The sequence below is a fragment of the Brachypodium distachyon genome, chromosome 2 (genome assembly GCF_000005505.3).
Source record: "Brachypodium distachyon strain Bd21 chromosome 2, Brachypodium_distachyon_v3.0, whole genome shotgun sequence".
In the NCBI taxonomy this organism is placed as follows: domain Eukaryota; kingdom Viridiplantae; phylum Streptophyta; class Magnoliopsida; order Poales; family Poaceae; genus Brachypodium; species Brachypodium distachyon.
Window position 1 is genome coordinate 42,739,131 of NC_016132.3, and position 21,502 is coordinate 42,760,632.

The 21,502-nt window shown below is 45.8% G+C and overlaps 3 protein-coding genes across 6 annotated transcripts; 2 read left to right on the top strand and 1 right to left on the bottom strand.

Annotated features, from left to right (window-relative positions):
• Positions 1 to 1,954: 1,954 nt before the first annotated feature.
• On the top strand, positions 1,955 to 3,907 carry LOC100824284 (leucine-rich repeat extensin-like protein 3). Its single transcript, XM_003566785.4, has one exon. It carries the CDS (start codon positions 2,059 to 2,061, stop codon positions 3,676 to 3,678), a length of 1,620 nt encoding a protein of 539 aa, XP_003566833.3. The 5' UTR covers positions 1,955 to 2,058; the 3' UTR covers positions 3,679 to 3,907.
• Positions 3,908 to 8,757: 4,850 nt separating this feature from the next.
• Positions 8,758 to 9,885, bottom strand: LOC100824590. Its single transcript, XM_003566786.4, has 2 exons — positions 9,443 to 9,885; positions 8,758 to 9,335 (listed from the first exon to the last, which is right to left on the bottom strand). Exons 1-2 carry the CDS (start codon positions 9,714 to 9,716, stop codon positions 8,956 to 8,958), a joined length of 654 nt encoding a protein of 217 aa, XP_003566834.1. The 5' UTR covers positions 9,717 to 9,885; the 3' UTR covers positions 8,758 to 8,955.
• A 1,466-nt stretch (positions 9,886 to 11,351) lies between these two features.
• Positions 11,352 to 20,524, top strand: LOC100824902 (cyclin-D-binding Myb-like transcription factor 1). Of its 4 annotated transcripts, none has more exons than XM_014899438.2 (10): positions 11,352 to 11,894; positions 12,029 to 13,226; positions 14,020 to 14,104; positions 14,304 to 14,415; positions 16,195 to 16,307; positions 17,217 to 17,317; positions 17,485 to 17,561; positions 18,110 to 18,184; positions 19,471 to 19,552; positions 20,111 to 20,250. In XM_014899438.2, the coding sequence occupies exons 2-9, from the start codon at positions 12,627 to 12,629 to the stop codon at positions 19,550 to 19,552; spliced, it is 1,245 nt and encodes a 414-aa protein (XP_014754924.1). In that variant the 5' UTR covers positions 11,352 to 11,894; positions 12,029 to 12,626; the 3' UTR covers positions 20,111 to 20,250. The 4 variants fall into 4 exon arrangements, 2 of the variants coding, with proteins under 2 accessions (XP_014754924.1, XP_014754923.1); XR_001406306.2 differs by lacking the exon at positions 20,111 to 20,250 and adding an exon at positions 19,737 to 20,087 and having other exon boundaries at positions 11,353 to 11,894; positions 19,471 to 19,609; XR_001406305.2 differs by having other exon boundaries at positions 11,354 to 11,894; positions 19,471 to 19,609; positions 20,111 to 20,248.
• The last annotated feature ends 978 nt before the right edge of the window (positions 20,525 to 21,502 follow it).

A 21,502-nucleotide genomic window follows, 5' to 3' on the forward strand; every position in this document is an offset into this window, starting at 1 on the left:
TAAAAGAGCTCACACGTTTGTCAGGAAGAGGAAAAAATGTCCGCCGAGCTGAAACACGGTCAGGCCGGCCAACCCAACCCCCACCTGATATCAAGACGCCAGCGATGAGATAGATAGGACGCCGGGAATGTTGCATTAGTTGTGATCGGCCATCCATGGGCCCCGGCGACCATCCCTACTATCTTAACCTTCTCCGTTTGTTTCTTTGCATGCATCGCGTTACATCGCGTTGCTACCGTTCACGTAGCAGAGAAAGGACAAAGCGAGACGTGTTGGGCCGGTGACAGCGTGTGGGCCCCGCTCACATGGAACCTCTACTCTTGTTGCATGACGTGTACTACTGTGGCGTAGGGCCCTCGGGAAACCTTAAACCAACTTGTGTGCAATCCTTGTTATTATCATTCCCCAATCATCATTCATCGCCAACAGCAACATGCATATGTTTCCTCTCTCCATTTGCAACGCAGCGTCTACAAATTAACTGGGGAAATCGAAAACTACTACTCCTATACACGTCTTGCAAAATTTGTACGACTAGTAGAGTTCACTCATGCCCTACATGTGCAAACTTATATGAGAGCATCGAGTTTTGGTATCCTTAGATGCCGGTGACGACTTAACTCGTTGACGTGCTTGCATTGCTTAATGGACAACTTGGACTAATGCAACAGCATCCACGATTCCATGCGCGGAATCGTCAAATCGATACAGCCAAATTAACATGTGAGCCGTTAAAGACTAGTACTAGTAGCAAGTAGTAATGACATTTACTTAGTGGTAGGAACACTAATTAATCGTACAACTGTTTATCCACATGACAGCTCGTACCTACAGGCGTCTCCGTGTTTCAAGGCTAAAATTGTACTCAAACGCGTGTAAGAACGACAATCCATTAGTTAATGTCCTAATGATCAGGCATTCAACCCAAACGAACATAATACTCTACTACTGTAGTCTCTACTGCTAATTAGTACCGGCCGGTCGGCGAGAACTGAAAATAAAAAGAAAAGATTAATTTGCTCGGAAATAATCATGGGATTACGGAGGAGAAAAGAAACGGGCTATAGCTTAGGTCGGTGTGGATTCCCACTAATAAGCGCGTCGTCGGAGCGGATGGATGCTCTGCACGTTGCGACGGGGCCCTCACTACTACCATGGACACAGGCACGCAACAGCACAGCAGAGAACAGCGCAGCTGCTTTGTTTAAGTTTAGGATAGCTTGAAGGCGCAAGATTGGTACCATCTGCAGGATTTGGTTTGAAACGGTCGAGCAAGATGCCCAGAATGACAACCCACTCTCTGTTTATCTTGCTCGATCTTCTCCTATCTTCTTTTTTTTTAGTTCTGCAGTTGAGTGCAATTGTTCAGGAACGAGCTTCATGAACCCAATTATTTACTGATCCAGTGATATCAGAATGGTTGAAGGGCAAATGCAACCGAAGTACCTACCATTTCAGTAACTAAAATGTGGATATGTTTGAGGCGTAGAAACTTAAATGGATTTTTGTAATATATATATGCGACATGTCAGTTCTTGTAAGATTTGAAAAAAAAATCAAGTATATTTGAAACGGGCCTTTCCCTTGAAGAATCTAACCAAAGTGGTGTTTTTAAGACCTGCTCTAGAAATAATCAAGTACAGTATGAACATACACCCAAATATGATTGGCAACGAGTAGATTTTCATTTTTGTCCAACCCAACCCAATCATGGGTACCTTCTCCATTGTTGAAATCCGCGCACCTTTGGCCAGAAATAATGGAGGAAATTATGAAACAGAAATCCCGGAGCGATGGAAGCTGGCAGCAGCTCCTGTTTTGCCCCGAATCCAGCTGCCAATTCATCCACTCGAACGTTTGTCGATCAACACGGACACGCAACCAAACCAAACCAAACCAACATCGCAGCCGCCGTCCTGCCCTCATTATTCAATTCCCGCGCCGCGATATGGGCCGTGCCTGCCACCTCCCGCGTCTTCCACCTCCATATCAACCCGTCCCCGGAGCCCCGAGAAAGGCAGAACCCGTATCCCCGCGGGCCATGCGTAGACGACAGCAATGACAAGAACTCCCATGACCAAGCCCCTCCTGTTCCTTTCGCTCCTCCTCCTCGCCGCCGCGGCCGCGGACGCCGCCGCCGGCCAACAACGCCGCACGCTGCTGGCGGGCGACGACAATGCGTACGCGTTCCCGAACCCGCGCCTCCGCGACGCGTACGTGGCGCTCCAGTCCTGGAAGCGCGCCATCCTGTCCGACCCGCGCAACGTGACGGGGTCCTGGTCGGGCCCCGACGTGTGCGCCTACTACGGCGTCTTCTGCGCGCCGTCCGAGTCCGACCACTACCTGACCGTGGTGGCCGGGGTCGACCTCAACCACGCCGACCTTGCCGGCCACCTCCCGGAGGAACTCGGCCTGCTGTCCGACCTCTCCGTGTTCCACGTCAACTCCAACCGCTTCTGCGGCGTGGTGCCGCGCTCCTTCCACAACCTCGGCCTCCTCCACGAGCTCGACCTCAGCAACAACCGCTTCGTCGGCGCCTTCCCGGACGTCGTGCTCCGGATGCCCAGCCTCAAGTACCTCGACCTCCGCTACAACGAGTTCGAGGGCGCGGTTCCTCCAGAGCTCTTCGACCGCCCGCTCGACGCCATCTTCATAAACTCCAACCGCTTCCGCTTCCAGATCCCCGACAACGTGGGCAACTCGCCGGCGTCGGTGCTCGTGCTCGCCAACAACGACTTCGGCGGATGCCTCCCGGCCTCCGTCGCCAACATGTCGTCCACGCTCAACGAGATCATCCTCATGAACACGGGGCTCAAGTCCTGCGTCCCGCCCGAGCTCGGGATGCTCGCCGAGCTCACCGTGCTCGACCTCAGCCATAACCAGCTCATGGGCTCCATCCCGGCCGAGCTCGCGAAGCTACGGAACATCGAGCAGCTCGATCTCGGGTATAACCGCCTCACGGGCGACGTGCCGGAGGGGATCTGCCGGCTCCCGCGTCTACAGAACTTCACGTACTCGTATAACTATATCACCGGAGAGCCGCAAACGTGCTTGCACGTCAAGGCGCTGGACGACCGCCGGAACTGCATCCCCTACCGCCCTGACCAGAGGTCGCCCGACCAGTGCCACTTCGCCAGCAACTACCAGCATGTCAACTGCGACGCCTTCCGGTGCAAGAAGTTCGTGCTGCCGTCGCCGCCGCCACCCCCGCCTTCTCCTCCTCCGCCCACGCCGTCTCCACCGCCACCTTCCCCACCACCGCCATCTCCTCCTCCACCAACGCCGTCTCCCCCGCCGCCTCCATCCCCGCCCCCACCAACACCATCTCCTCCACCTCCTTCGCCGTCTCCCCCGCCGCCGTCCCCGTACTACGAGGTCTCGCCTGAGGAGCGCTACCTTTCGCCGCCGCCTCCAGCATACGTGGAGCCGACAACGCCGCCCCACTACGACATTCCATCGCCGCCCTACTACGAGGTGTCGCCGGAGGACCGGTACAACTCGCCGCCGCCGCCAGCTACCGGCGTCCCCAAGTACGACTACGCGTCGCCTCCACCGCCGGCCTACTCGGAGGTGTCGCCTGAGGAGAGGCACCCCTCACCACCGACGCCGACGACGATGTGGAAGCTCCCGGCGTACGACTACGCATCGCCGCCGCCCCCGGCTGCCGGACAACCATAAGATGATTGATTCTTTTCGGGATTTTTTTTCATACATACTGATCATACACGTTTGCTGTGGTGAAGAAATGCCGTTGAAATCTTTGTGTGTATTTTTTTCTCTTTCTTTTTCTTCTTTTTTTTCTTCTCTCCTTCCCATTCGTTTGTTTTGGTTGCGCTACAAATGTTCCCTTGTGAATGAAAATATAGAAGGTCGATAAGGACACAAAGAGCAACAAGTTTCATACCCATCGGCATTGTCTAAATTGTATATGTGTTCATGGAATTGCCTGTGCGAAATTTGAAAAATCCAAACTGAGGGAGACATTATTAGGGATGCTACCAACAGGCCACAATGTACAACAACTGATCAATCATTGGCTGCTGCTGCATCACTAGAGTAAAACCAGCTAAGATTCTCGTGACTCCAAAATGAGTTTGAACACGGTGGATGTGGATCCCATGATCACCTGACGATCTCAAGAAGTTGCCAAGTACCGGCCGTCAGCAGCCAAGAGCATCTCCAACAGCATACCTATATTTTTGATACCCAAAAACAATATGGGTAGGTGAGAGAAAAAATTTGGGTATCCAAAATCTGTCCAAGTTTTACAGCATACCTAAAACTAGATACCCATACTTATATTTTTCCCTTTTTCTTTTTTTTCCACAAAATCCCCATCTTCCCCAAATCACCAACACGCGAACACCAAATCGATTCCGGAGTCGAGGAGGACGGGAGCGCTTCGACGGCGGCGGCCGGAGTCGAGGACGACGGGGAAGCGGGGGAGGCAGCCCAGGTGGTTGGATTCGACGGGGGAGGTCGCCGGCGGTCTCCATCTTGTCGGACGGGCCATGGGAGGCGGCGCGGTCGAGGGCGGCAGACAACGTGGAATCGCTCGGAAGGGAGCAGTCGGCTTCGCGCGTGCCTTTTGGGAGGGATGGGTAGCTACACATATTTTAGCTTTCAATACCCATATTTGGGTATTGGGGGCTAAAATATGAGTAGCTACTCAAAAAAATTTGGGTATACAACTTTTATGGGTATGTTGCTGGAGCTAGATTTTGGGCCAAAATACCCATGTTGATAGTTTTTGGGTATTCTTTCCAAATATGGGTATGCTGTTGGAGATGCTCTAAGGCCTGTTTGTTTGGGCTTCTGCTTTAGCTTTTGGTGTTTTTAACAATCTCAAAAGCACTTTTTTCTTTTATACATGAAGCTGAGAAACACCTCTGGACGTGCTTCTCAGCTAGGAGCACCAAAAACACGTCCGAAAGTGATTCTCAGCTTCATGTGTAAACATGAGAAATGTTTTTGAGATTGCTAAAAACACCGAAAGATGAAGCAGAAGACCAAGCAAACAGTTCGAGACAAAATCAGCTGAGTACAAAAGGAGAAGGGACCGCGTACGCGCGCGGCTAAAAAGTCATCACATCCAGCTTCGTCCGTGACGCGTCGCCTGGGAATGCGCACCGGCAGAGACCCGCCCGTGCAATGAGCTGGATCCATGGGATCTTTTCCACGGCCGCCAGCTCGAGATCAAAACAAAACAACGAGCTGCTCCGGCCTGACCGAGGGATGTAATGTCCCGGCCCGTATTCAAACTTTCTCGGACGCAAAAATAACAACTTAACCGTTCCTCTTGACTTTACCCGCGTCTTGCGCTCGCAGTCGCAGACTAAACAAAATTAATCGCCTCCTGCACGAACATCGACGTGCATACACAGAAGTACAGAACGTCCGTCGCAACCAACGTGCACACCACTCCTGTTACTACTCCCTCTGTGAACAATATAATACATGCATTGCACGTAGACCTCCCTGATCGACGGCAAATCATTGATCCGGTAAACCTTTTCGTGATTCTCACTTTGAATTTACATTGCATCTCTAGGCACTTTACTACTAATCCTTAACTATTTTTTTGCAAGGAAGATTAACTAATTCAATTCAACTTCATTTTAAATCTTTTATCCTCGGTAGCATCCCCATAGTTGTAGTTTTATAAATTGTACTGCACATACTGTACTGAACCATAATTTATATATACTCCGTATATTCTTTCAAAATTCATCTTATGATCAGATATAGTCATTTCTCCTTGATAAAACTCCACACACTATAATACCCATTATTCAAAAACTATACTTAATTGTACACTTTTGAATTCCGAATTTTAACTGAACTGAATTTAGTTTTACATCATGCCTCAGGTGCGTCGTCCAAGTATGTGACACATATGTCTAATAAAAAGACAAGTGGTTAAACCAGGTAGACATTGGTATTTGGGTTATAAATTCAGCATCATTGGTGAAAACCTCTTTAAACGCGGAATCACAGTATGTCACCCTTGTCGCCTTCAATGGTACTCCCTGATGCTGATAAAAGGCATAAATTTGAAAATTACTCAGTACGTATAATAGTGACTGGTAAAAGGTGAAAATTACTCAGAGCAGAGACAAAGGCTCACTGCATGCCCATGGTAAGTTCGAATCCTGTTCTTACAGCGTTGGCCAACCAGTCAAAATCAAGCAAAACCTCATCAAAATCAAATTAGGTGAATGGAAGAGAGAACAAAGTGGTTAGGGGTACGTACGTGATAATGAACCAGCGAGAGCCGGCGCCCATGTGCAAGGTTCGATTCGCCTGGTTATTCTACTACTGTGTTTGCTTGCTTTGACTTTATGCAATTGTTGGGCTCGATCGCCGTTCCATTTCTTCGTAATATATGGTTTGGTCAGCTTTTCGATCGTGCACAACTTAGATTACAAGGGTTGGTGTTTTACATGTGCATGGCCGCGTTAAAATTAGAGCTGCGGCTGTGGTGAATCGTTCGGAGTAATAAAAACAGTATACCTGCATATGTCCAATGTGGCCTCCGCGTACGGTCCACAGCTTAAGAGTCGTTTTCTACTCCCTCCGATTATAAATTGTTGTCGAAATATTACATGTATCTAGATGTTTTTTAAGAATAGATACATTCATATTTGGACAAACTTAAGTCAAGAATTTAGAATTAGACGAAGTACTTTTCTTCTCTTTCTTTTAGCGGTCTCTAGTTATAAGATTCTGATCATGATTGTTAATTACCTAGAGCTAATTAATAATTGTGGTTAAATACTTAAGTTGTGCCATTTGTATGTGTCTCACTAGGAAGAGTTTTTTTTACTCCAAGCACATAAAAAGACGAGACATGCATTCATTAATTTTTTTTGTGTGTTGAATTTCTACGTGAAATTTCTATTTCATCAAAAATCGATTAGTGGAGGTTACATGAGAGAAAGCAACTAAAGAGGGGATCGGACATGTGCACCTTCTGTTCATGTATAAGCATCTCCGGTCCGTCGAAAAATATCTCCCGTTGTAAATGACATCATCTTTTGCACCGCAAACTGGATTTTCTCATTTTCCAGTAAATTTCTACCGTCCTTAGATCGCCATAGTATGGCTATGTCTTTGAGCTCAAAGAAAATCTGAAGTCTGAAAATGGTTGTCTGAAAATTCAGAGACTTTCAGACATTTGTACATTAAAAATTAGCCACGTGTTCTGATATCAAATTCTCTAAAAGTACTGAAACAAATATTTCACAGATCTGCGATGGTAAGTATTTGTAGAAATATAGTCATCAAGTTTTCTCCACTAACGCAAGGGTGTGGACGGTGTGGTTATGTCTCATTTGTTTGACTTTTAAGCAAACAACTTAAATGGGTGCCATCACTACTCTATTCCCCCATGTGCCACCATTAGATTAAGATCCAGCATTCATCGAGTGGTCTCTGACTAAAAAAACAGACAACTCTTCGTAGCAAAATTGTTTTTTGTTGCCAGGATATAAATGCTTTTTTTATATCCATGTAAATTCATTTTAGAAAAAGTTTTGCCGCCACTTCATAGGCCGGCCCAATCATCAAGTCGCTCAAAATCATCACAAGTCTCAGCGAACAAAATAACATCGAACTTAAATAAAGTAAAATCACTCAGCCACTTCGTCATCCGCCGGCGCTGATGGCACTTCCTAGCTCGCCGGTGGTGTAGAAGTGGCCGAAGTTGCTGTTTCGACGGCGCCGATGGAGTAGAGGTGACCGGTGCTGCTGTGTCGGGCGCCGATGGCACTCTCGCTTCGGCCAAAATAAGCTGCTCCAGTACTAGCCGGAGGGAGGTAGCGGCTCCGCCCTGCCGGCCATGGTCACGACCATCTGCGCCGAGGCCGCGCCCTCCCCGCCTCCATCTGACGGGCCAGGGCGGCGTTCCTTTCCTTCGCCTTCTTCTCCCGACCTCAGCGGGCGGCGTTCTCGACGGAGCGACAGGTGCAATCCACTAGCCAGTTGGCGACACTCATCCCAGGCGGACGCTCGGCCCTCGATTTCTTTGGCAGAGCGTCGCCGGCTGCCATCGAACGAGGCGCTGCATACCTCTTTTGCGGCATAGCTTTGGGGCGGCGGAGTGATGGCGCTTTGGGGCGAGGGCGAGTCGTCGAGACAGGAAATGGCGGGACTGATCGTCCAGGCAGGAGGGGGGGGGGGGGGAGGTGGAGGGAAAAGGAGGGCCGGCGAAATTCTCAATGACAGGGGTGACCCGCCTTGCTTTTTGGCTTGAACCGGCGTCCCCGATCGCCACCCCCCCCCCCCCCCCGCGAGTTGGGTGCGGCTTGGGAGCGTCAGCTAAAATTTTGGACCGCGTTGGCTGCTTTTTAGAATTGGGGATTGGGCTGGGTGGGTTTTTGGGCGTCGGTGCCCCCATTCGGCGTTTGGGGGGGCGGCTGGAGATGCGCGTTTTTTCACATGCCAAAGAATCAAATATTATCGAGTGCATTGCTGTATAGGTTACCTAGTAGTCTAGTTACATTTGTCATTCCATTTCAACCAGGCCGCTGCCTAAGCTAGCCCAGTTCAAAGAAAAACCGCGAATCTGAGTTTCTTCTTCTTATAGTGAGGTGAAAATATCACAAAGTAGGAATTGCACATCACACCGACTAGATCATCAAACACTGCTCCGTGTGGGGAAGTATAACGGATAAGATGTCAAAATCATTTGAACTTTGTATCCGTGAACTTTTACTACTCTTTATGGTGGTCGTCTGCTCTCCGCAGTCCTCAAAATACTGTTAATTCGTGCAATTCGTCACTTTATTACTCCTATATAATACGGTTTTGCTACATAATAATTGCATGTCAGCATGAATAATATCCTTCATTACGGCGGACGTTACAGATTAGTGATCCACATCTTCTAAATCCTCCTTCATCGACGTACAGTGCCGATTAGGGCAGGTATTAGGCCGCCTTAATTTCTTGTCGTTACACCGGCGCCGGAGGAGCAGCATGGATCTCCGATAGCGGGGTACGGGCCCCGATGCCGGAACCGGAGGGAGGGAGTGTGTCGTCTGGGTCAGGCTCTGACGCGGGCTGGACGGCGTCCTGCTTCTCGTGGAAGTAGCGGTTGAGGCCGGATGCGGGACGGTGGCCATCGTCTGGGTCGGGCTCCGACGCGGGCTGGACGGCGTCCTGCTTCTCGTGGAAAGGGTGGCGGTGCTTCTTCTCCGGTGCGTCGTCGTCCGGGTCCGGCTCGGATGAAGGAAATATGGGACCGGCCCCGGCGCGGAGTGGCCTCGGCAGCGTCTTGGTCGTCCTGCAGCCGTCGTAGCACTGCCCGAAGCAGGCCTCCACGGCCTTGCAGTCTGCAAGAATAGTTTACCACTTACTAAACGTTGCCGGCTCGAATGTTCGGTTTTTACAAGTTGGCGGTGGACACGCATATATTGTGATCGATCTCGTCGAAGTGTACCTGGACCGAGACGGCTGCAGGAAGTCTTGGCGCAGGAGAGCTGGCATCCCATGTCGGCGCCCAAGGCCAAGGGTCGTGCGTCGCCTTCGCAGGTCTTGTCGCAGGCGTAGTTGCAGTAGTCGGTCATGGACTTGTCGTTGGCGATGCAGTTCTTGAAGCAGTAGGCGAAGCAGTCGGCGCGCGCCACGCCGGCCAGGACAAGCAGCGGCGCCACCGCCGCCACGAACGCCGCGGCCGCGCTCAAATTAGCACCCGCTCGCCCGGCGGCCACCATCTCGACTTGTGCAATCGATCAAACGCGCTCACGCCGGGGAGGGGTCTTGTAGAGCGAGCGAGGATCGATGGTCACGCCAGACGCATGAAGCGAATTAACGAGCGCGTGGATGCGTGCAAGGAAGCGACTTCTTCTTATTGTCTGCTTCGTCGATCGATGCGTGTGTGTAAACACTAAATACTAGTGTATGTTGCAACGGCTATAAGGGTGCGGTTGCTGCGTTGCCGTTCCCTGAATATCTTCGGAGCGCGCGCGCAAGAGAGAGGAATTAGCCGGCGCGGGCGGCGGTTGTGCATGCAGGGGCGGAACGCGTGAGCAGTGTCATTTTGAGCAACGGCAACGGGTAAAATTTTCTGATTTTGTTCCTCCTTGAACGGGAGGGACTAGACATTACTAGTAGTCGGATTAAGAGCATCTTCAGCTTTTGGAGCATACCTAAAATTGGATATCCAAAACAGAATATTCTAATTTGATATAGGAGTAGTACTTTCTTTTTAAGAAATTTGACAAAATGCCACGCTTTTCTTTGGACTTTGCTCCAAAATCACACCTTTCATTTACTTGGACAAAATAACACACTTTTTTTTTACAAGTTGACAAAATAACATTTTTTGTTTTTTAAATCACTTTTTTCATCTTGGGCCACATATCAGATATTTCTAGATGAATTTGCCCCTACCCCTTGGTGTGCAGATCAAATCGATGAGACCAATAGCTCAATCTTCTCAAAACAGAAAAAAAAAACGATTGAGGGAGGAGACCGGCCGGAGACGCTGGCGCCGCCCAAGCCCTCGACATTCCACAGCCGCCGGGGCCGCGACGACCCCGCCCTCCCATCCACAGCCGAAGCCGCCACCACCCGCGCCCTCCCCATCCACCGCCACACGCGTCTGCCCGAGCCGCCGGAGGACGAGGCCACCGCTGCCACCCCTCCCGAGTGCAGGTTTTCCCTTGATTTCATTGTTATGCTATGATTCCCTGTTGCCTCGGATCTCTCTCTGTCTCTCTCTAACGTGATCTACTAGTGGCTTGAGGACAACGGTGTGCAGCATGGATGCAGCGAGAGATGCTCTGTCTCCAGAAGCTCAAGTTCGCGTCAGTACATGCATTTGCATTGCAAACAGGAAGCCTATAGGCGCTACAGGCTGTGCTGCGGCAGCAAACAGGAAGCCGAAGAGCCGCTCTGCTCCGGCAGGATTTCGGCCAGGAGCGCGACAGCGGGTCCGTCCTCAACTGGGAGCACGATGCCCGTGGTGAGCAGGACGGGGAGCACGATTGCGGCATATCTCGTTCGACGGTGGGCCCTCCCTTTCCTCCTCCTTGCCGGCCCGACTCTTTTGTCTTGCCGTCCTCAGTGCCCAGCGCCGCTGGTGGAGAAGAAATGAGAAATAAATTGATTCGATCTAATATCTACTAAGGGTATTATCGTCCGGGAAAAACTGACTAGTGGGTCCAGTCGAAAGTGTGGGAAGAAAGATGTGCTATTTTGCTTAAGTAAATAAAAGGTGTGTTTTTTGGGCAAAGTCAAAAAAAAAAAGTGACATTTTGTCAAATTTCTCCTTCCTTTTTCTTTCATCTCCACTTTTATTCTCAAGACACAAACCGAAGACGGCAGCACGTGCGGAGAGGCGGGCGGGAGCCGGCGGTGCGCACAAGGCGACGACGCGTGCGGAGATGCGGGACGGCGGCGGCGCGAGCCGAGGCGTAGGATGGCGGTCACAGAGGACGCACGCGGTTGGGGTCTTGGGGAGGGGCGGCCGGAGGACCTTTGGCTCCATGGCCGGAATCGGCAGGGAAGGTGACAAATCGGGGCACGGCTCGGCCCGTTCATTAGTGGGCCTAACGTTTATTAGAGGTGGACCGGGCCCGGGCCCGGCACCGTTGGCCAACCCCTGCCACGGTGCCGCCGCGCTCCGCCCGTCAGTCGCCGCCGCCCCTCGTCTCTCCCCACGTCTCCCGTTAGCTCTCCTCTCCTCCTCCCAGCCTAGCCCCGCCGCCCGGAGGTAGCGCTCCTCCTCCCCCTCCTCCTCCTCCTCGGCCGCTTTGCCTTCTTGCTCCCCGGCCGCTCCCATCCCATCCTCATCCTCCTGTGGTTGCGCCAGCCGCCTTAAGCTCGCCGCATCCGTACAGAGCCGCCGAATCTCCCGTTGCCCCACCGAACCGGCTCGCGATGACAAGGTTTATAATATGAGTTGCTTTTTCTACTGAGGATTTCTTGAACAGTTCTATGATTTTTTTTACAGAATAGTTTAGTGAAATTACAAAAGAAGAAAAATACAATCCCTCATTAACATTCATATCTTTTGTTGTAGTGAACTATATTTGTAACTCTGCACATTCACATCGAAAATTGTAGCTCTGCCCAATGGACGCAGAGCATGTGGAACGGGAAAACAGGCACCTCAAGAAGAAGAGGAAGCATTGTGAGGGCAAGGCCAAGGATAAATCAAAGCGTCGGAGAGACCAAGAGGCAGCTGAGATTAAGTCGGCAGCAGATATCCGAGGAAATGGTGAGGAGGCTGCGATAAGCATTGTAGAAGAGGAAGGCCACAAGAGCAAGAAACAGAAGTGCCGCAGTAAGGGGGAGAAGAACAAGGTGAACGGTTCAGACCTTTTTGGTAGAACAAATCACGGTGTTGGTAAGGAGCAGGCAAAAAAGTCAGGCTTGATGGCAGTAAAACACTGTTTGGAGCATGCCGAAGGTGATACAAGCAAAGATAATGTGAAGAAAGACAAGAGAAAAATAAGGAGGATAAGAGGAGAAGAGCTGAGACGACTGGGCAGAAGCAGACGTTTGATACTACTGTTGTTAAGGAGGCATCTGAAAAGTTGGACTTGAGGGCGGTAAATGATACCAGCAAAGACAATGTGAAGAAAGACAAGAAGAAAAAGAAAGAAGCTGGGACGACAATGCAGAAGCAGATATTTGATACAGCTATTGCAGATTTAGGGTCAGATCATGCAAAGAGATACAAGGTTGAAGGGAAACTCTCTAGCAATAGCAAGTTAAAGAAGAGCAAACAGAAGCGTAAAGATGGTGAGCCTGCTTTAGACATTTCTGCTTGTGATCAAATTGTGACAAGAGAAGATAATAAAAGACAGAAGGAGCATTCGTTTGTTCTAGAGCAGAGCAGCCAAAATTACAATACTAACAAAGGTGAGAACAGAGAGATCAAGGAGAGGGAAAATGGAAGTGACAAAGCAAGTCCAGGCCTTAGCCCAAATGGATCTGCTGGGGGAGAGGAAGCTGATATAGATGGTAAGAATGATAAGCAGAAAAGGAAGAGCAAGGAGGTCGTTGGAGGAGGAAAAAAGGAGAAAGAAAAGGCAGCTCGGTCAAAGAACAAGGGTAAGCGGGTGAGCTTTGCTGATTCCATGGAGGTGTTTACCATTGAAGGTGGTGATGATGAAGACGGTGGTCGCAGTGGTGAATCTAAACTTGTGCGTGGAAAGCGGTTTACCCCAGAGGAAGATACCATCCTCATGGAAGCTATGAAGAATTACGCAGAGGTTTCATCCTTTCTTTGTTGCATTCATGAGATACTTAACCAAACTAAAATTGAATGGAAGGTGGAGACAAGGCTGACTGTACTTATCAGCTACTCCCTCCGTTCCTTAAAGATTGGCATATTAGCTTTCATTAAGACAAGCCTTTGACCACATATTACTATGTCAAGGTGTGGTTTATATGACATGAAATTAGAATCGCTAGATTCTTTATCAAAAGTATTTCATGATACTTGTGGTTTCATGGCATATAAACTACACCTTGACATAGTAATTTGTGGTCAAAGTCTTGTCTTAATGAAAGCTAATATGCCAATCTTTAAGGAATGGAGGGAGTATCATTTAGTTAGATGGATGGTTTTTCTTTAACTCTAAATGATTGACTGCAACCATATATTCTTCCAATTTTATTCAATCTATGCACGGTACTATTGTCAGGATTTTCTTTTCGAAATGACAGCACGTGATGAAAACAAGAAATTATTGCAGCTAATTAGCTAATATTACTTACAATTACATGTGTTATGGTTTTGTACAAGGCACTTCCTATCAACATTGAAGTTTTTTTTAATCAGATTGAAGTATGCCATCTCTTGTCCTGTAACTGAGGATGGCATCCTCAAGTTATATCTTGAATAATAATTGTGTGCTAAAGCATGCAGCATTAGCATCTGGGTTTCATATAAAAACTATGCTTTGAAATTCTTCTACTTTTTTACTTTCAACTAAGTATGCTCGTGATTCTAAATGCCATCCCAGCATATCTGAAATTGTTTCAAATGATTCTTGATTTTAGATGAAGCAACTTGGGGAGAAAGGCTTGGAAATGTTTCGTAATTCTTCAAAACACCCAGAGCTCAAGGGCTGTTGGAGTGATATAGGTAAGCCAAAAATATTTGGAGAAAAGCCCTTCACCGGTTTCTTCCCATGTTAGCATGCAACCTGTATAAAAGAAAGTACCCACATACTGAAAGCAATCACTTCACTTCGAATTTCCAAAGAATCTGCATTCCATCTCCTTTTCTGCCATGGATAGCAGACGACTTATCATGGTTAATCGCTCATGCTCATTCTTTGCAGCGGAATCGTTACCCCATAGACCCCTTGGTGCCACATACAGACGAGCGAATGTATTACTCTGTAGGAGTGCTGAACGTAAATGGACACAGGAAGAATATGAAAAGATTCGATGGTAACATAAATTCCTCTTGCCGAGATAAAATATTTTCTATTTTCTGCATTACCATATTTACTCACTTGTCTTTGCTGTATTAAGTAATCATATTGTTTTCCAATGTGATTTGGTTGAACTTCATGTTTGCTGCTACTTTGTAGTATGTGTTTTACAAATCCCTACTCCCATAAAAGATGTTAATAGGTGGCGGTGGCCTGTTCACCTTCTCCTTCCTCCTGATATCTATACCTTTTGCTTGGTAGTTATGTTTGCCGCCAAATTTGTTTAAAATACTCCCTCTGTCCCATAATTCTTGTCTCAAATTGGCCCAAAAATGGATGTATCTATATTCCTAAAAAGCGTCTAGATACATGTAATATTTCGACAAGAATTATGGGACGGAGGGAGTACCACGCAAGTGCCCACTAATATATCAACAGACTAGTGACCATTTTGTGAACACATATGTATTTAGCTAATCAAGAAAATAGTTAAATGCATGAATATTAAATCCTTGAATATATCTTCAATATTATTTGTGCTAAAGTACTTAGAGTTAGTAGTTACCATGATTCAAGCTGAACTCATTTTGATTTTTGCACATATTGTAGTGATACTAATATTCTATCTTGCTCTCTGCCTTTCCTTTAGCACATAATACTCTTGTGCCAGTGTAACTTGTTATTGTATGTTTAAAATTTGTAAATTGTATTTTGCTTTGGAAGTATTTCTTTTGGGGATCTCATAGCATAGTTATCTGATTCGTGATTTTTAGGTTCATGGTATGCCACCTTAGGGAAGTGTTTCCTTGCGTCGGAAAGGAGTTTACAAACCCGATAATTCCGGTAGATGGACTTTGATTTTCATGCGTTAATTATGCTTTCAGCTAATAGAAATCCAATTAGTCATGAGTTCAAAAATTGAAAAGGAAGATAGGTGTATGTTGGGCTGGCAACTGGCATGGCTCTGCCAGTTGAAGTAGAGTGGGAAACGGAGAGGGAGGAAATAGGAGATGGAGTAGATGATGCAATGTCCCCATCTTACCAGTTGCTGCCACCACTAGCTCAATCTATCTCCTTTGCCTCACCCTCCTACGCCCACTTCCTTCATTACCCTCTATATCTTGCTGGATGACAATCCTCCTTCAATGGCTGACAGGGGCCGCGGTGGTCTGATCTGTCTGACATTGTCCGGATCTGATAGAGATAAAACGTGAGTTGCATTGCTGAGGAAGGGGCTGCCATAAACCTCTCATGGCATCAGAAAACACACCTATCATCAAGTAAGCATATGGGTTCACCCCATGAATCATGCTGCACACCAGCCTGTGAATAAAATTGCGCAATGGAAATTGTTGTTTTACCTGCAGCAAATGTGGTACTCAGTACTCCCTCCTTTTCCGCTTGTTAGGCACATCTCAAAAATCCAAAATTTTCGGTTTTTAAGCCCATTTGCTTTGGGAATAGGCAAACATTGATTACACCTGCACTATTGTAATTTTTGTTTCCTATGTGGAACCAATCAATACAAGGAGGAGAAGGATGACCATGCATATTGTATTAATACTTGGTCAATAACTTAACTAGGTGCTCCTTGGTTATTGTTATTTTTGAAATGGGCCTAACAAACTGAATAGGAGGGAGTAACTATGATTTAGATCGTGTTGCAATTTCTGAAGAGTTTAGTACATCTCTGTTTTACGTAGCATATTTTCTTAATATTTGTCTTGAGAAATGTTAAGATGTTTCATATGGTTGCTTCATGCAATTAAGATTAGATCACTGCATTATGGTGCAGGTTTGTCGAAGAAAATGGCACGGATTGGAAGACACTGGCACAGGAACTTGGAAAGAGTCGTATCCATGTAAAAGACGCTTGGAGAAGAATAAAACCTAAGAATTTGAAAAAAGGTCTGTCTCTCCTAAAGTTAAATCATAATTTAGCTAATTTTCTGCTGGAACTGTAATATTTCAGCACATGCTTGACTTTGACATATAAATGCTTGTATTCCTTTATTGGATAACTCTTTGCATTTTTCCTTTTACATATACATTATTCCAGCATGATTCTTGTCACACCATTTCGTTGCACTCAAATTTATCATGTTAATCTAATCATGGAAGTAGTTGAGTCCAACTCTGTGTACTAGTTATTCTAGTTCCTCTTCATCATTAAGTTGCATGTGGAACTGTATGGGAAAAACAAATTGCACAGAAGGTACTTCTGGTTTGGAGTACAGGCCGTTAGAAGCATGGCACAAACCATACAACGATTTTTTTTGTGCTAACTCTGAAACTCGGCACGGACCATACTTATTGTTTGGAGTGGTGGAGTATGCTATATTAAAGTGCAGGAAGGCCACATGTGACAGCCGACAGCAACAAACCTCACATATTTGGTTCGTGCTAATATTGAAATTACCGGCAAGGGCATCCTTTTGTTGAGAAGTTGAAACAACACTGTTGTTGAGTTGGGGGCTATGTATACTAGCGCAACGTGTGTTGTGTGATTTTTCTTCCAGTTTTAAGTTGTCAAGTATCAGTAGTTCAGTCACTAGATAAGTTCGGAAGGATGTGCTAATCAAAGCTTCCCTATTGAAATGATACTTCCTACCCTTTTTGTAAACTGAAGCCACTATCATCATGTGGTAAAATTAGACCTTTTCTATTCTATCGTTCTATCATTCTATGTGCAGCTTCTTTGCCTGATCTGGATGCAGTATCATTGTATGATAAAATTTAGACCTAGCTGTTTCTCAAAAGAAAAAAAATTAGACCTAGCTTGCTAATTTTTTTTATTCCTTCTGTGCCATCTTTTAGGAAGATGGACTCAGGAGGAGATTCAAATCCTGTTTGATTTGGTGAACATTGACTTGCGTCTGAAAGCCCGTGAAGAGAAAAAGATTGATGATCATCGTGTGGTTCGTAATATACCACCATTGTTGCTACTGTGTACTTCATTCCAGCTTTCATGTTTCGCGCTGTGTGCAATATATGTTCTGTTCTCGCTTCCATGTTCGCAGCTCTTTCATATTGTTGAATCCCATGAGTGCATCTAATGATATGGTTTGCTTATTTTCTGTGACAGCTCAAAGATAACATTTCCTGGGAGGCTATCAGTGATAAGATGACCACCCGCAGTCACAAGTTTTGCTGCCTGAAGTGGTTAGCATTTTTTTCTGCTACCCTTATATGCATGACTTCATTTTAGTGTTGAATCAGTTAACAAAATATATTGTAATGCCCGTTCCTTTTTCTCATCTATCTCCTGTTTTATACATCTGAATTTGCTGCCTTGACATTTCAGATCTAAAATGGGTGATTGGTTTTGTAATTCATCAGATCTGTTTGTCTAATACGTTCTTTTAGTGCAACTCTTAATTGGTCTCTTGGTAGACATTCTCTGTTGATACAGGTGTTTTGGGAATTATAGTAGTTAGAGATGAATAGTCAATTGATCTAACTGCTTAACCGATAATGCTTGAATTTACAGACTTAGAAAATGCATGTTATTAGCTTTAAAATGTTTGGGGTGATACAATAATGCGGGTTATCAAATTTGACTAGTTTCATCCATCCTTTATACAGCGAGAATGAATCTATTTTGCCTAAATCTTGTGCTACTAAATGCAAATATGATATCTTTGGACTGAGTTACTCATTACATGCAAGTTATTGATGGACATGGCCATTAATTTGCGGTGCACTTTCAGGTATCAATCATTGGCATCTCCGCTTGTTCAACAAGGAATCTGGGCAGATGTTGATGATTATCTACTGGTGGAAGCGTAAGATTCTACAGATTTTTGTGCTGATTATTTTTTCACAATTAAATGATCCATATTGTTTGCAGATGAGTTGAAAAAATATTTTTTGCTAAAGGCTTTAGCCTGCTTGCGAAAGTACCAAACTTATCATTTCAGTAATGCCTAAATAAATGGTCCAGACTAAATTGTTATGCTTTGAGTGTACATAGTACCATCAAACTTCAGAAAAAGAATTTTGGGGATAATGCTTGCTTGGCCATGTTGTCTATGTGACCTTTGTTCAGGGTCACAACTCACAACGTAACGGGAAGAATGTAAACCAGGCATTGTTACCTTTTGTCCTCGACAGGCATTGTTGCCTTTTGCCCTCTCTTTTCTTAGCAGGCCGTACCAGGTTTAACTTGTATTATAGGCTTTGTTGGTTTTAAACTAACTGACCACCGTTATGAGCTTCTATCGAGTGGAAGAGGGAGTGTGTTTCTGATTGGGACCAGAGGGGATAGTGAGAGTTTACACGCTCAAAGACATGACACGTTCCTTGTTGTCGGGCAGAAGACTCGAGTTATCGACTAGTTGTAAAATTTTCTGCTTTCTTGTTGCTTGAACTGAGAAGAGATTGACATCTCTGGCACATCTGCAACAGTACAGTAGGATTAGTCAGTTTGTAAGTCCCTCCACAACTTTTTTTTTTGCAAGTAGACCCTCCGCAACTTTGATATTCTCATGCTTGATGATTGTAGTGATGACTCCTTGGTCGCCTCTGCACCCTGTCGTGGTCATCTAAACGTGTCATGACATATCGGTCGAGTCCCTTTTTTCGGAAATATGGGAATTTTTAACTGATCTGTTCTGGCTTGTTTTTTCTTTGAGAATTGGGGAATTGTCCTCAGTTGGAGAAGATGTATATCCCCATGGGATCTTGGCAGTTAGCCAGGATGCACACTGCAAATGCCAGATAGTATTACTGTCTCCATCTCCTTTTCACCAAATTTGCACATAATCTTTGTATCAACAGATAGAAACACAAGTCCATATTCTCTCTCTAGGAGCAAGGGGAATTGGTTGGAACGTGTATTCAAGCAAAAATTCTATTTTGTTAAGAAGTGGCAGAGCCCCTCTTGAACTCTTACTGATTGTCGAGGTTATTTGTTGCTATTGATTGGCATGATAGTTGGACTGAGGCTATAGTGTATTGACTATATGTTTGGTTTTCAGTCTGAGGCCTCATATGTGTTATTTCTATTCCATGTCTTGTTATCATGAAACATTATATATGTCCTGTCCTGAATTTTCTTAAAAAATGGCAGGCTTCAAAAGATTGATGCTGTTTGTATTGAAGATGTTGATTGGGACTGCCTTCTCGATCACAGGCGAGCGATGAGCCCCTGAGTACTGATCTAGCTCGCAACCTTGCAAAAATATGTCATGCTCTTAATCACATAGTAGGTTGGTACTTGGTTAACTAACCTCATTTTCTACTATACTGCTTACTGGGTCAATCAAGACTTAGGAATTCAGTGAGCTAAAATAAATAGTTATTTAACAGAGCTGTTTGGTTCATTCATTCATTCAGATATACCATTAGATCTGAATGTTATCTAAGATGAAAAATAGTGATTGGTGGATCAATGGAGCCCCAAAACTTTATCAGCTCAAAGAACCAAAAGCATCCAGGTCTGTAGGTGTGTCCCAGCAAAGCATGTTCTCAATTCAACTTCTTCATTGTTGTTTCATGACCCACAAATTTGGATCATGTACTGGGTTTAATTAAATCCTCTTAATAACCCTGACATACACTAGTACTGTTTAGTGTTGGATTAGAGATACTCAGTATTTCCACAGAACCCTTGGGCCTCATGTCAATTTGCAGATGGAATGCATTTGCATACACAAACGAATTCCCCTATCCTTTTCTGTTTAGATAACAGGGTATTTCACTCTTCTAAGGTCCGGCGAAGTCTGTCGCCAGCGATGGAACCAGATGGTCCGCTTGCTTGGTGGCCACAGGGAGAAGAAGCCTTTCATCGAACAAGTGGAAGTGCTGTCAAAACGCTACTGCGCAGATATGATCGAATATAGGAAGTGAGAGTGTGGGCATTATAATCCATCAAACTTGTTGTATGGCTCAAGTGAACAGCATGATCTGTATCATATCTTGCTCGTCGGCGTTTGCTGTAGCCTGTGAGATACCTGGCTTTTGGGTTTTATGGGATGTTGAGAAGTCAGCAGTTCATGGTTCTTACCAGCTATCCATGGGCAAGCTAGGTACTCCCTCCGTTTCCAATTAATTTGTGCCGGCCATTTTGAAAAAAAACCCTATTAATTTATGAAATCAACCCGCAGTACATATCTTCAATTGAACGTGGACTGCATGTTGATTTAAAGAAACTACAGGGGTGTCAATTTCGGGAAATAGCAAAGTGTTTTTTTTGCGAAATTTTCGGTGTCAATAACTTCCATTGTTCTCGCAAATTCTAACACCTACTTGGTTCTTCTCTAATAAACCCACAATACTGTTATGCCTACAAATCAATCATCTCATGGACATTACAATATGTATACCTGATGATGCTAATCTGGTCAAAAAAATACCAGATGATGCTCCTTTACTGATTAGTTATATAATTGCACACTTAAAACTTCTAAAGAATGGCAGGAGCCCAATCTTGTGTTTCGGCCGCCTCAGGAAACAGGTGAAAAGCAGGCAACAGTTTACCCCTCGGTGAATGCCGGGCTGTGGCCAATCTTTAGAGCATCTCTAATAGCTGATTCATAATAGGTCACTCAAAAACAGTTTTAGGGCTCCTGATTTTGACCTTTAAGGCACCATTGTTTTTTTTCCATACTAGATGATATATATAAATTATAATAGGGCACCGGAAAGGCTTCAGATCATGTAAAACAGGGCATCTCAACACATTCAAACTCTGATTCTGACAATTCGATACATTCAAACTTGACTTCGACACACACTACATACGACTTTGACACACACGCACGCACTCACGCACACACGCACACGCACAGACTAACACTAACACTATTACTACATAGAACTTGGCTTTTGCATCATCTCTGTTTGGCCCCCCAAGTGCCCTAAAAAGTACTCCCTCAGTCCCAAATTAACTGACGTGTCGGGACGGAGGGAGTAGTTTTTTGGGCACCAAAACATGCTCCCCAATTAAGTTTTTTCTTTTGAGAATCGTGGCCGCATTATGGTTTTAAGGAAAACAAGGTACATAGTAGAGGGAGAATTGCAAAACGACCCTACAAAAGAAAAAATTACAACGAAGTCCTTTTGGTCGTCCTCCTCCTCCAGACTCCATGCACTCCTTCCTT